Genomic DNA, 15,160 nt, shown 5'->3' with positions numbered 1-15,160 from the left:
TAAAGGGCCTTGAATTGGTACAGTGTAGGTACGGTAGGCACAGTATAACGTGACATAAAGGGCCTTGAATTGGTACAGTGTAGGTACGGTAGGCACAGTATAACGTGACATAAAGGGCCTTGAATTGGTACAGTGTAGGTACGGTAGGCACAGTATAACGTGACATAAAGGGCCTTGAATTGGTACAGTGTAGGTACGGTAGGCACAGTATAACGTGACATAAAGGGCCTTGAATTGGTACAGTGTAGGTACGGTAGGCACAGTATAACGTGACATAAAGGGCCTTGAATTGGTACAGTGTAGGACACGGTAGGCACAGTATAACGTGACATAAAGGGTCTTGAATTGGTACAGTGTAGGTACGGTAGGCACAGTATAACGTGACATAAAGGGCCTTGAATTGGTACAGTGTAGGTACGGTAGGCACAGTATAACGTGACATAAAGGGTCTTGAATTGGTACAGTGTAGGTACGGTAGGCACAGTATAACGTGACATAAAGGGCCTTGAATTGGTACAGTGTAGGTACGGTAGGCACAGTATAACGTGACATAAAGGGTCTTGAATTGGTACAGTGTAGGTACGGTAGGCACAGTATAACGTGACATAAAGGGCCTTGAATTGGTACAGTGTAGGTACGGTAGGCACAGTATAACGTGACATAAAGGGTCTTGAATTGGTACAGTGTAGGTAGGCACGGTAGGCACAGTATAACGTGACATAAAGGGTCTTGAATTGGTACAGTGTAGGTACGGTAGGCACAGTATAACGTGACATAAAGGGCCTTGAATTGGTACAGTGTAGGTACGGTAGGCACAGTATAACGTGACATAAAGGGTCTTGAATTGGTACAGTGTAGGTACGGTAGGCACAGTATAACGTGACATAAAGGGTCTTGAATTGGTACAGTGTAGGTACGGTAGGCACAGTATAACGTGACATAAAGGGTCTTGAATTGGTACAGTGTAGGTACGGTAGGCACAGTATAACGTGACATAAAGGGCCTTGAATTGGTACAGTGTAGGTACGGTAGGCACAGTATAACGTGACATAAAGGGTCTTGAATTGGTACAGTGTAGGTACGGTAGGCACAGTATAACGTGACATAAAGGGCCTTGAATTGGTACAGTGTGTACGGTAGGCACAGTATAACGTGACATAAAGGGCCTTGAATTGGTACAGTGTAGGTAGGCACAGTATAACGTGACATAAAGGGCCTTGAATTGGTACAGTGTAGGTACGGTAGGCACAGTATAACGTGACATAAAGGGCCTTGAATTGGTTCAGTGTAGGTACGGTAGGCACAGTATAACGTGACATAAAGGGCCTTGAATTGGTACAGTGTAGGTACGGTAGGCACAGTATAACGTGACATAAAGGGCCTTGAATTGGTACAGTGTAGGTACGGTAGGCACAGTATAACGTGACATAAAGGGCCTTGAATTGGTACAGTGTAGGTACGGTAGGCACAGTATAACGTGACATAAAGGGTCTTGAATTGGTACAGTGTAGGTACGGTAGGCACAGTATAACGTGACATAAAGGGTCTTGAATTGGTACAGTGTAGGTACGGTAGGCACAGTATAACGTGACATAAAGGGCCTTGAATTGGTACAGTGTAGGTACGGTAGGCACAGTATAACGTGACATAAAGGGTCTTGAATTGGTACAGTGTAGGTACGGTAGGCACAGTATAACGTGACATAAAGGGCCTTGAATTGGTACAGTGTAGGTACGGTAGGCACAGTATAACGTGACATAAAGGGTCTTGAATTGGTACAGTGTAGGTACGGTAGGCACAGTATAACGTGACATAAAGGGCCTTGAATTGGTACAGTGTAGGTACGGTAGGCACAGTATAACGTGACATAAAGGGTCTTGAATTGGTACAGTGTAGGTACGGTAGGCACAGTATAACGTGACATAAAGGGCCTTGAATTGGTACAGTGTAGGTACGGTAGGCACAGTATAACGTGACATAAAGGGCCTTGAATTGGTACAGTGTAGGTACGGTAGGCACAGTATAACGTGACATAAAGGGTCTTGAATTGGTACAGTGTAGGTACGGTAGGCACAGTATAACGTGACATAAAGGGCCTTGAATTGGTACAGTGTAGGTACGGTAGGCACAGTATAACGTGACATAAAGGGCCTTGAATTGGTACAGTGTAGGTACGGTAGGCACAGTATAACGTGACATAAAGGGTCTTGAATTGGTACAGTGTAGGTACGGTAGGCACAGTATAACGTGACATAAAGGGTCTTGAATTGGTACAGTGTAGGTACGGTAGGCACAGTATAACGTGACATAAAGGGCCTTGAATTGGTACAGTGTAGGTACGGTAGGCACAGTATAACGTGACATAAAGGGTCTTGAATTGGTACAGTGTAGGTACGGTAGGCACAGTATAACGTGACATAAAGGGCCTTGAATTGGTACAGTGTAGGTACGGTAGGCACAGTATAACGTGACATAAAGGGCCTTGAATTGGTACAGTGTAGGTACGGTAGGCACAGTATAACGTGACATAAAGGGCCTTGAATTGGTACAGTGTAGGTAGGCACAGTATAACGTGACATAAAGGGTCTTGAATTGGTACAGTGTAGGTACGGTAGGCACAGTATAACGTGACATAAAGGGTCTTGAATTGGTACAGTGTAGGTACGGTAGGCACAGTATAACGTGACATAAAGGGTCTTGAATTGGTACAGTGTAGGTACGGTAGGCACATTATAACGTGACATAAAGGGTCTTGAATTGGTACAGTGTAGGTACGGTAGGCACAGTATAACGTGACATAAAGGGCCTTGAATTGGTACAGTGTAGGCACAGTATACGTGTAGGCACAGTATAACGTGACATAAAGGGTCTTGAATTGGTACAGTGTAGGTACGGTAGGCACAGTATAACGTGACATAAAGGGCCTTGAATTGGTTCAGTGTAGGTACGGTAGGCACAGTATAACGTGACATAAAGGGCCTTGAATTAGTACAGTGTAGGTACGGTAGGCACAGTATAACGTGACATAAAGGGTCTTGAATTGGTTCAGTGTAGGTACGGTAGGCACAGTATAACGTGACATAAAGGGCCTTGAATTGGTACAGTGTAGGTACGGTAGGCACAGTATAACGTGACATAAAGGGCCTTGAATTGGTACAGTGTAGGTAATGTAGGCACAGTATAACGTGACATAAAGGGCCTTGAATTGGTACAGTGTAGGTAGGCACAGTATAACGTGACATAAAGGGTCTTGAATTGGTTCAGTGTAGGTACGGTAGGCACAGTATAACGTGACATAAAGGGCCTTGAATTGGTACAGTGTAGGTAGGCACAGTATAACGTGACATAAAGGGCCTTGAATTGGTTCAGTGTAGGTACGGTAGGCACAGTATAACGTGACATAAAGGGCCTTGAATTGGTACAGTGTAGGTACGGTAGGCACAGTATAACGTGACATAAAGGGTCTTGAATTGGTACAGTGTAGGTACGGTAGGCACAGTATAACGTGACATAAAGGGCCTTGAATTGGTACAGTGTAGGTACGGTAGGCACAGTATAACGTGACATAAAGGGCCTTGAATTGGTACAGTGTAGGTACGGTAGGCACAGTATAACGTGACATAAAGGGTCTTGAATTGGTACAGTGTAGGTACGGTAGGCACAGTATAATGTGACATAAAGGGTCTTGAATTGGTTCAGTGTAGGTACGGTAGGCACAGTATAACGTGACATAAAGGGTCTTGAATTAGTACAGTGTAGGTACGGTAGGCACAGTATAACGTGACATAAAGGGCCTTGAATTGGTACAGTGTAGGTACGGTAGGCACAGTATAATGTGACATAAAGGGTCTTGAATTGGTTCAGTGTAGGTACGGTAGGCACAGTATAACGTGACATAAAGGGCCTTGAATTGGTACAGTGTAGGTAGGCACAGTATAACGTGACATAAAGGGTCTTGAATTGGTACAGTGTAGGTACGGTAGGCACAGTATAACGTGACATAAAGGACCTTGAATTGGTTCAGTGTAGGTACGGTAGGCACAGTATAACGTGACATAAAGGGTCTTGAATTGGTACAGTGTAGGTACGGTAGGCACAGTATAACGTGACATAAAGGGCCTTGAATTGGTTCAGTGTAGGTACGGTAGGCACAGTATAACGTGACATAAAGGGCCTTGAATTGGTACAGTGTAGGTACGGTAGGCACAGTATAACGTGACATAAAGGGTCTTGAATTGGTACAGTGTTGGTACGGTAGGCACAGTATAATGTGACATAAAGGGTCTTGAATTGGTACAGTGTAGGTACGGTAGGCACAGTATAACGTGACATAAAGGGTCTTGAATTGGTACAGTGTAGGTACGGTAGGCACAGTATAACGTGACATAAAGGGCCTTGAATTGGTACAGTGTAGGTACGGTAGGCACAGTATAACGTGACATAAAGGGTCTTGAATTGGTACAGTGTAGGTACGGTAGGCACAGTATAACGTGACATAAAGGGCCTTGAATTGGTACAGTGTAGGTACGGTAGGCACAGTATAACGTGACATAAAGGGCCTTGAATTGGTACAGTGTAGGTACGGTAGGCACAGTATAACGTGACATAAAGGGCCTTGAATTGGTACAGTGTAGGTCACGGTAGGCACAGTATAACGTGACATAAAGGGCCTTGAATTGGTACAGTGTAGGTACGGTAGGCACAGTATAACGTGACATAAAGGGCCTTGAATTGGTTCAGTGTAGGTACGGTAGGCACAGTATAACGTGACATAAAGGGCCTTCAATTGGTTCAGTGTAGGTACGGTAGGCACAGTATAACGTGACATAAAGGGCCTTGAATTGGTACAGTGTAGGTACGGTAGGCACAGTATAACTGGATTTGATTTTTGATTGGAGATGTTTGATGTGAGTCTGGAAGGAGAGTTTGCAGTCTAGCCAGTGACATAAAGGGCCTTGAATTGGTACAGTGTAGGGCACGGTAGGTACAGTATAATAGTGACATAAAGGGCCTTGAATTGGTACAGTGTAGGTACGGTAGGCACAGTATAACGTGACATAAAGGGCCTTGAATTGGTACAGTGTAGGTACGGTAGGCACAGTATAACGTGACATAAAGGGCCTTGAATTGGTACAGTGTAGGTACGGTAGGCACAGTATAACGTGACATAAAGGGCCTTGAATTGGTACAGTGTAGGTACGGTAGGCACAGTATAACGTGACATAAAGGGTCTTGAATTGGTACAGTGTAGGCACGGTAGGCACAGTATAACGTGACATAAAGGGATCTTGAATTGGTACAGTGTAGGTTATGCACAATGGCGGCAGATAGTTTCAGAAATAGGTCCAGATTATCAACGTGACATAAAGGCACAGTATAGGCACAGTGACATAAAGGGTCTTGAATTGGTACAGTGTAGGTAGCGGTAGGCACAGTATAACGTGACATAAAGGGCCTTGAATTGGTACAGTGTAGGTACGGTAGGCACAGTATAACGTGACATAAAGGGCTGCTGGGAGGAGGTGTCTTGAATTGGTACAGTGTAGGTACGGTAGGCACAGTATAACGTGACATAAAGGGCCTTGAATTGGTACAGTGTAGGTACGGTAGGCACAGTATAACCTGACATAAAGGGTCTTGAATTGGTACAGTGTAGGTACGGTAGGCACAGTATAACGTGACATAAAGGGTCTTGAATTGGTACAGTGTAGGTGACGGTAGGCACAGTATAACGTGACATAAAGGGCCTTCAATTGGTTCAGTGTAGGTACGGTAGGCACAGTATAACGTGACATAAAGGGTTTTGAATTGGTACAGTGTAGGTGGGAGCGGTAGGCACAGTATAACGTGACATAAAGGGTCTTGAATTGGTACAGTGTAGGTACGGTAGGCACAGTATAACGTGACATAAAGGGCCTTGAATTGGTACAGTGTAGGTCAACGGTAGGCACAGTATAACGTGACATAAAGGGCCTTGAATTGGTACAGTGTAGGTACAGGGGTAGGCACAGTATAACGTGACATAAAGGGGCTAAAAACAGTAGGCGAGGCTAATCAGCTAGCACAACAAACAGCTTGAATTGGTACAGTGTAGGTACGGTAGGCACAGTATAACGTGACATAAAGGGCCTTGAATTGGTACAGTGTAGGTAGGCACAGTATAACGTGACATAAAGGGCCTTGAATTGGTACAGTGTAGGTAGGCACAGTATAACGTGACATAAAGGGCCTTGAAGGTTTTTTTTGGTACAGTGTAGGTTACGGTAGGCACAGTATAACGTGACATAAAGGGCCTTCAATTGGTTCAGTGTAGGTACGGTAGGCACAGTATAACGTGACATAAAGGGTCTTGAATTGGTACAGTGTAGGTACGGTAGGCACAGTATAACGTGACATAAAGGGCCTTGAATTGGTACAGTGTAGGTACGGTAGGCACAGTATAACGTGACATAAAGGGCCTTGAATTGGTACAGTGTAGGTACGTAGGCACAGTATAACGTGACATAAAGGGCCTTGAATTGGTACAGTGTAGGTACGGTAGGCACAGTATAACGTGACATAAAGGGCCTTGAATTGGTACAGTGTAGTATATTCAGCTCTAGGTAGGCACAGTATAACGTGACATAAAGGGCCTTGAATTGGTACAGTGTGTAGGTAGGCACAGTATAACGTGACATAAAGGGCCTTGAATTGGTACAGTGTAGGTAGGCACAGTATAACGTGACATAAAGGGCCTTGAATTGGTACAGTGTAGGTACGGTAGGCACAGTATAACGTGACATAAAGGGCCTTGAATTGGTACAGTGTAGGTAGGCACAGTATAACGTGACATAAAGGGCCTTGAATTGGTACAGTGTAGGTAGGCACAGTATAACGTGACATAAAGGGCCTTGAATTGGTACAGTGTAGGTAGGCACAGTATAACGTGACATAAAGGGCCTTGAATTGGTACAGTGTAGGTACGGTAGGCACAGTATAACGTGACATAAAGGGTCTTGAATTGGTACAGTGTAGGTACGGTAGGTACAGTATAACGTGACATAAAGGGTCTTGAATTGGTACAGTGTAGGTACGGTAGGCACAGTATAACGTGACATAAAGGGTCTTGAATTGGTACAGTGTAGGTAGGCACAGTATAAAAAAGATAAAAGGGTTCATGGATGCGACACATAATTGCGATCAGGGCAGTCAGTGAAAAGGCAGTCAGAACAGACTCGGAAGAACACAATAGCAGTGGTAGCTGTTGTCAGGGGGAGGGAGGGGGTAACCATGGTAACGGTGTGGCGTCACTCACCAGAACGCAGTACTCCACGTCGTCTCCCAGCAGGCCCGTGTCGTTCAGGGTGTACTTGGCCTTCTTCACTCTGGCGTCTACTGGACCTTTCTCGATCTGGTGCTTGATGGCTCGGAACAGTTTGTACAAGGGCTCCCCTGCAGAGTCCTGTTGACAACACAGGGGGTCAGAGTGCAGTCAGAACACTCGCTACATTGTTGCATCTCTGACACTCTTCACATAATATGAAATGTCCACAAAAATAATGTTTTTCTTAACTCAGGAGGCACACACACATACTAATGACATATCAGCAATATATTGAATGAAAGAGTGTCATGTCATCACCTTGAGGAACTGGTAAAGACAGATGGACATCCAATTACACAGCATCCTCTCCACAACGGTCTCCGACCTGCAGGACAGGACAAAACACAGGGCTGAGTGACACATCTCAACATTTCTATTACAGTCTCCGACCTACAGGACAAAACAAAAGAGTGACTGACACATCTCACAATACCAATAAAAAAGCAACCTTTAGAATGAACTGCTGTAACCCCTCTCCATTCACATGACCTATTGTCAGGCATTAGCACATCCAATGAACAGTTATGTGTATGTGGAGGATGTTAGAACAATAGACCAATCCGCATAATTAGCTCCTCCATTGGAGATAATTACACGTTGTACTGCAGCACAGCCACTCAAACACTGCCGAGCACAGTTGACAGTTGACATGTCTGTTACACTAGACAACCAGGCTCTGTTCAGGATCTCCTTTCTGCTGTGAACTGGAGATGGCCACTGTCTACAACGCTGGTGTTGTAGGATAAACGGACAAGCCACTGGCGGTTGGTTAGGTGTGATGTTGGCTGCCATGGGAAACCAGAACATACGCTAGTAGAACTAAATCTACCGAAACTAAAGCCACCAAAGCTAAAGATACCAGAGCTAAAGCTACCAAAGCTATAGCTACCAAAACTAAATCTTGCGAAACTAAAGCCACCAAAGCTAAAGCTACCAAAACTAAATCTAGCGAAACTAAAGCTACAGCTTTCAAAACTAAAACTACCAAAACTTAACCTACCAAAAGTAAAGCAAACAGAACCTAAAGCTAGAGAGTAATACCCCTGACCTGCGCAGCATGAGTTTGGGGTTCTTGCTGTCGACATAGTTCCCCATCAGCTCCAGCAGCAAGGTCCTCATGATGTCAGTGTAGTACTCCAGCTTCCCGTGCAGAGCCACCGTCAGCAGGGAGGCAAAGTACACCTTGGCCCGGGCGTTGAAGTCTGGACGGCCCTCCAGAGTCTTGATGAACTACACACACAATGAAGATTGACAGAAGACCCAGTTAACGACAATCCAGTTCACATGAACTGTTGGTAAATCTTCCAACTCAAACAATGGAAGGGAGATCGCAATCATCTGAAATAGCCATCTCTCCAGGTCTCCTTTCCTTCATCTGCTCTAATATGAACAGATTAGACTGGTGACGGCATAACACATATACAGGCCACCAATATATCCAACAGGCATCCAACACAGCTTTCACCTTTCATCGTTTTTTTTAGATCAGCGCAGATTAAGATCAGGGAAACAAGAAGAGAGCCTCTTTAGACTACTGAAATACAACCAGATATATTATTTGGCTAGGCTCAATGTGCCTTACGTTAATGAGGAAGGTTTTGGAGTTGAGCAGGTTGGAGAACTGGTTGAGGGCCTGGGCCACGATGGCCTTCCGTGCCTCAGGGATGTCCAGCTTGCCCGTGATCATCACATCATTGGCCCCGTCCTTGGAGGGCAGGAAGAAGACGCGGTCCGTGTAGGTCTTATAGTCCAGGAAGGGGATTCGCCCCTCACTCAGGTCGTTGGTATGGTCCTCCATCTCTATCATCAGGTCTGACAGGGGAGAGACAAAGAAACATCTAAGTACTTTGCACATGTCCTCATCCTTAGACTTTTGAGCAACATACAGTGAACATTTACTCCCTTACAAGCTTTTTTCACATGTTGAGCTTAAATTTCACAAGCAAAAACATATTTCCCCGCGTTTTACATTCAGAGTTCACATGTTAACACCAGCTTTTCACATGTGAGGAGAATAACATGTCTTCACCTCATATGTGAAATGCAGTTTCACATGTTAGAAAACTCAAACTATTAAAATCTCACTTTCACATGTGGAATTGCAGATACACATGTGGGATTTAAACAATGTTATTCCTACACATTTTCTGTTGTAGTGGGAACAGTAACATTAGTAATCTCAAAACATTATACTTTAATGAAAATGTTTTTATATGTTTTTTTATGTTTAGCTCACAGAATATAATTTAAAAGTATGCATTAAGGTGTCTAATATAATAAACGTGGCAAAAATTAATGTAGACATTAATGAAATGTATTTCTATAGCTTTAGAAATACTTGTAACAATGGTTGGGGAATGCCAAGATGGAGGCACGGTGGCTTCAAAACAGTACCCCTATCAGTCATCTAGTGTACAGTGCATTTGTAAAGTATTCAGAACCCTTGACTTTTTCCACATTTTGTTACGTTACGGCCTTATTCTAAAATGGATTCAATTGTCCAACACCCCATAATGACAAAGCAAAAACAGTTTTTTAGAAATAGTTGCAAATGTATAATTAAAAAAATATATATATCACATTTCCATAAGTATTCAGACCCTTTACTCAGTACTTTGTTGAAGCACTTATGGCAGCGATTACAGTCCTCAAGTCTTCTTGGGTATTACCCTACAAGCTTGGCACACCTGCATTTGGAGAGTTTCTCCCATTCTTCTCTGCAGATCCTCTCAAGCTCTGTCAGGTTGGATGGGGAGTGTCGCTGCACAGTTATTTTCAGGTCTCTCCAGAGATGTTTAATTGGGTCCAAGTCCGGGCTCTGGCTGGGCCACTCAATGACATTCAGAGACTCGTCCCAAAATCACACCTATGTCTTGGTTTTTGCTCTGACATGCACTGTCAACTGTGGGACCTTATATAGACAGGTTGGTGCCTTTCCAAATCATGTCCAATCAATTGACTTTACCACAGGTAGACTCCAATGAACTTGTAGAAACATCTCAAGGATGATCAATGGAAACAGGATGCACCTGAGCAAAATTTCGAGTCTCATAGCAAAGGGTCTGAATACTTACAGTCTCACTCGCTTAGTCATTATGGGGTATTGCATGTAGATTGATGAGGGAAACAATAATTTTATCCATTTTAGAATCAGTCTGTAACGTAACAAAATGTGGAGAAAGGGAAGGGGTCTGAATACTTTCCGAATGCACTGTATAGATAAATCATGGATCAGAACCCCAAATAAAATCTTGTTTTACTCCAATGTTTGTAAACAAAGTAAATGTAAACAACCACTGTATAGCCTAAGAACATGGTTCAAACTAAATGTTGATATGATGCATGGTCAGACCTTGTATCAACAGCGTAGTCTATGGATTTGAGAGTGGTTGCATGTCTCCAGCCCCATCCCTCAGCTTTTTACTGAAACTGTGGCGGGGAGAATACTTTGCCAATGTTTCAATTAAGGATTGCCGCTTTAAACACCTTCAATAGTGTAATAGTGTGTGAGTTACTTTTGTGCCATGAATATCAAGCAAAACTTCCCAGTAAACATGAAATAAAGAAAGCCATCCAAATACTGAAAAACGGGAAAGCACCATGACCTAAAGGAACACCCTCAGAAGCCGTCAGACTCTGAGAAAGCAACCGAAGTGCTGAACCAACTCCTGGGACAGATTTGGATAAAGAAAAAGTGCCAAGCAGATGAATGTGTCGATGAAGAACTTCATATGAAGTAGAAGGAATGTATAATTATGTAAAATATTGTGTCATGAAGACCCTTGGTGGCCTTAGGCAGTTCTGCTTAACAGCTGTGGTTATAATGTAGTACCTGTGAACTCTTTCTTGCAGCGGTCTCGTACACTCTCCTCCAGATTCTCCAGCTGGTGTTTCACCTTCTCATACTCTCTCTCAGCCTGCTGGCTCTTCCTCCTACGCGCACACACACATATTGCTATATTGTAATTATTTCGCTATTATGGCCTATTTATTGCCTTACGGGAGTATTATTCTACCTCATTTGCACACACTGTATATACCTTTTCTATTGTATTATTGACTGTATGTTTGTTTATTCCATGTGTAACTCTGATGTTGTTCGTGTCGCACTGCTTTGCTTTATCGTGGCCAGATCGCAGTAGTAAATGAGAACTTGTTCTCAACTGGCTTACCTGGTTACACACGCACACACACACACACACACACACACACACACACACACACACACACACACACACACACACACACACACACACACACACACACACACACACACACACACACACACACACACACACACACACACACACACGTAAAATTGTGCATTTCTGTCAAGTGTGCATCATTCAGCTGGCTTGGCTCCGTGACACCAACTGAAGTTGTCGGCCACACATGCATGGAGAAAGGCGGTATGGTGTACTGTCCGGTATGCTGTGGTGTATGGTGTACTGTCCGGTATGCTGTGGTGTATGGTGTACTGTCCGGTATGCTGTGGTGTATGGTGTACTGTCCGGTATGCTGTGGTGTATGGTGTACTGTCCGGTATGCTGTGGTGCATGGTGTACTGTCCGGTATGCTGTGGTGTATGGTGTACTGTCCGGTATGCTGTGGTGTATGGGGTACTGTCCGGTATGCTGTGGTGTATGGTGTACTGTCCTGTATGCTGTGGTGTATGGTGTACTGTCCGGTATGCTGTGGTGTATGGTGTACTGTCCGGTATGCTGTGGTGTATGGTGTACTGTCCGGTATGCTGTGGTGTATGGTGTACTGTCCGGTATGCTGTGGTGTATGGTGTACTGTCCGGTATGCTGTGATGTATGGTGTACTGTCCGATATGCTGTGGTGTATGGTGTACTGTCCGGTATGCTGTGGTGTATGGTGTACTGTCCGGTATGCTGTGGTGTATGGTGTACTGTCCGGTATGCTGTGGTGTATGGTGTACTGTCCGGTATGCTGTGATGTATGGTGTACTGTCCGGTATGCTGTGGTGTATGGTGTACTGTCCGGTATGCTGTGGTGTATGGTGTACTGTCCGGTATGCTGTGGTGTATGGTGTACTGTCCGGTATGCTGTGGTGTATGGTGTACTGTCCGGTATGCTGTGGTGTATGGGGTACTGTCCTGTATGCTGTGGTGTATGGTGTACTGTCCGGTATGCTGTGATGTATGGTGTACTGTCCGGTATGCTGTGGTGTATGGTGTACTGTCCGGTATGCTGTGGTGTATGGTGTACTGTCCGGTATGCTGTGGTGTATGGTGTACTGTCCGGTATGCTGTGGTGTATGGTGTACTGTCCGGTATGCTGTGATGTATGGTGTACTGTCCGGTATGCTGTGGTGTATGGTGTACTGTCCGGTATGCTGTGGTGTATGGTGTACTGTCCGGTATGCTGTGGTGCATGGTGTACTGTCCGGTATGCTGTGGTGTATGGTGTACTGTCCGGTATGCTGTGGTGTATGGGGTACTGTCCGGTATGCTGTGGTGTATGGTGTACTGTCCGGTATGCTGTGGTGTATGGTGTACTGTCCGGTATGCTGTGGTGTATGGTGTACTGTCCGGTATGCTGTGGTGTATGGTGTACTGTCCGGTATGCTGTGGTGTATGGTGTACTGTCCGGTATGCTGTGGTGTATGGTGTACTGTCCGGTATGCTGTGGTGTATGGTGTACTGTCCGGTATGCTGGTTGTGTAGCTTACCTGTAGCAGTAGACAGAAATGAGGATGATGAGTAGCATGGGGACGATGACTGCAGGGATGATTAAGAGAGATACCTCGTTCTTCCTCTCGTAGTGCACAGAGCCCACCACCCACTCTCCATTCCCAAACTTAATCTGAAACACACAGGTCACAGCAGGAGAGTTATCATCAACACTGTAGATAGGAGAATGTCTTCAATAAAATATTGACAACTTTTAACATTACGTTTCCCTGACACCAAATGACTCTGAATCTATTTTGGCAGGCAGAATTTAATTACCCATCTTCAGGAAACTGCAGATAAATGAAAAGATAGCTAAGACAGATCAATGTACCTGTGTCGTCCAGTGTGTGTGTGTGTGTATTCTCACAAGCAGGTCCAATGGGTCGGAGCTGGTGTCTCTGCGTCTGCGGTGACGTTTGGAGAGGGCCCGGGGCTGGCTGGATGGGGGGTCCAGGAACAGCTTGTCATCTTGTAGGGTGTTGACAAAGTAGGGGATGTCCCCCACAAACGCCTGGGCCTCCTTGGCTGTCATGGCCTTGGAGAAGCCTCGGCCCTACCATGGAAACCGTAGAGAATGGAATTATTGTGTAGAACAAGATTAATAACTGCAAACAGGACTTTTTCCCAAATCATGTAACCTGAACTGGAAAACATGTAGTTGTAACCTAGTTGTACCTTCCAGTGCATTTTGTAACGTTACAGCTGTCATGACTGTCCTGACCAGGCCAGGTTACAGGAGACCACAACCCTACAGATTATCTCTCAACCCCAACAGAGGAGGAGAGATCTAGGGGTCTGAAGATGTGGGGGATTTTATGACCCCTTTCGCCCCTGGTAAATCTCAGGCCACAGACAAATTCCTTTGTCCTGTTACTATGGAGAACCAGCCTCAGAACATTAAACATACAATAAAGGGACTTTGGAACAATGGTTTCCGTCAGCCACAATGGTGGTCATGACGATAGATGGAATATGAAAATGTATGTCATTTTTGTTTTGTTATTAAAAGTTAATAGACGACGTTATTACGAAAACATTGTAATGTGAAGAGTTTTCCTAGTATATGTTTGATGTTTATACATTGTACGTTGTATGGAAAATATCCAAATCAAAGAGAATGTTTTGGAGAAGATGAAATGTTAAGTTAGTTGTCTAAAATTGGATTTGAATAAAATCTAGACCTTGCTTCATTAACGTGGTACGCCCAGAGAATTGCCCTAAAGGCGGTTACGCCCACTTCTGACCCAAGGGTATAAAACCTATGAGTAAAGAATTCACAGAGGAGACTACGTGATCCAAGCTGCAGCAAGGTCTAAAAAGTAAACGAACACAGAACACAACGCAAGTTTGAAGACAAAGAAATCCTTTTCTACCCAAGCTACGGATGAGTAGCTGTGTCTAAGCGGGTGAATTCATATCGAACCACCTAGCCTCCATCTCCCATCAAATCGTGGTATCTAAAGGGTTTCATTCCTATGCTGTGAGCTCTGAGCTACAGAGCTGTCTGGCCTCAGAAGACCCCTTCCAGAGCAAAGGGTGAGGGAACAGACTCCTAAGCCCAAAAGGACACTGACATCGGGAGGACGATCAGGGAGGTGCGCAGGAGTAGTGCGTCATCGAACAGCTGAACGGTCCACTCACAGAATCCTCGGAGATCGTCCCCACGTAATTACATCATTATATTCTGACCCATAAGAGCGGCAGTTTAGGCTAGGGTTAGAATAAGCATAGCTGACAAATTCACCCAAATGTATATTTCTCTTGTGTACTTTCTTTTTTCTCTCTCTTTTGAAATCCCCATTGTGGGTAACACGCGCCATAGTGTGTTGGCCGGTTATACTAAGTTCTAATCAATTGCCTATAATGTGTTTTGTCTATGTGTATCTTTTATCATAATTTTAGCTTTATAGTAAACAAATATTCAACTAAGATTGTTGTGGTACGAACTCATTGGTGAGACGTTCAGAACGAGATTGTAGAGGTAACTGGTTAATTAGCGGCTGTTGTAAAATCGATATTCTGATATTCTTTTGAGTTAATTTGGGAAATAGAAACTCAATAAAGAGTAGTTTTCCCATGGTGCCCAAGGTTAATGAGT

At 44.3% G+C, this 15,160-nt stretch overlaps 1 protein-coding gene across 1 annotated transcript in view; it reads right to left on the bottom strand.

Annotated features, from left to right (window-relative positions):
• Positions 1–15,160, bottom strand: part of plxnb2b (plexin b2b) — a 200,667-nt gene that overhangs the window by 15,865 nt on the left and 169,642 nt on the right. Inside the window, exons 21-27 of the mRNA XM_052465629.1 lie at positions 13,430–13,615; positions 13,059–13,192; positions 11,196–11,296; positions 8,946–9,175; positions 8,412–8,593; positions 7,622–7,688; positions 7,295–7,441 (exon numbers count right to left, since the gene is read on the bottom strand). Of these exons, the coding sequence (XP_052321589.1) occupies positions 7,295–7,441; positions 7,622–7,688; positions 8,412–8,593; positions 8,946–9,175; positions 11,196–11,296; positions 13,059–13,192; positions 13,430–13,615 (1,047 nt within the window). The remainder of the gene's footprint in view (positions 1–7,294; positions 7,442–7,621; positions 7,689–8,411; positions 8,594–8,945; positions 9,176–11,195; positions 11,297–13,058; positions 13,193–13,429; positions 13,616–15,160) is intronic.

This window comes from Oncorhynchus keta, chromosome 17 (genome assembly GCF_023373465.1).
Source record: "Oncorhynchus keta strain PuntledgeMale-10-30-2019 chromosome 17, Oket_V2, whole genome shotgun sequence".
In the NCBI taxonomy this organism is placed as follows: domain Eukaryota; kingdom Metazoa; phylum Chordata; class Actinopteri; order Salmoniformes; family Salmonidae; genus Oncorhynchus; species Oncorhynchus keta.
This window is presented reverse-complemented; position numbering and strand designations above follow the sequence as displayed.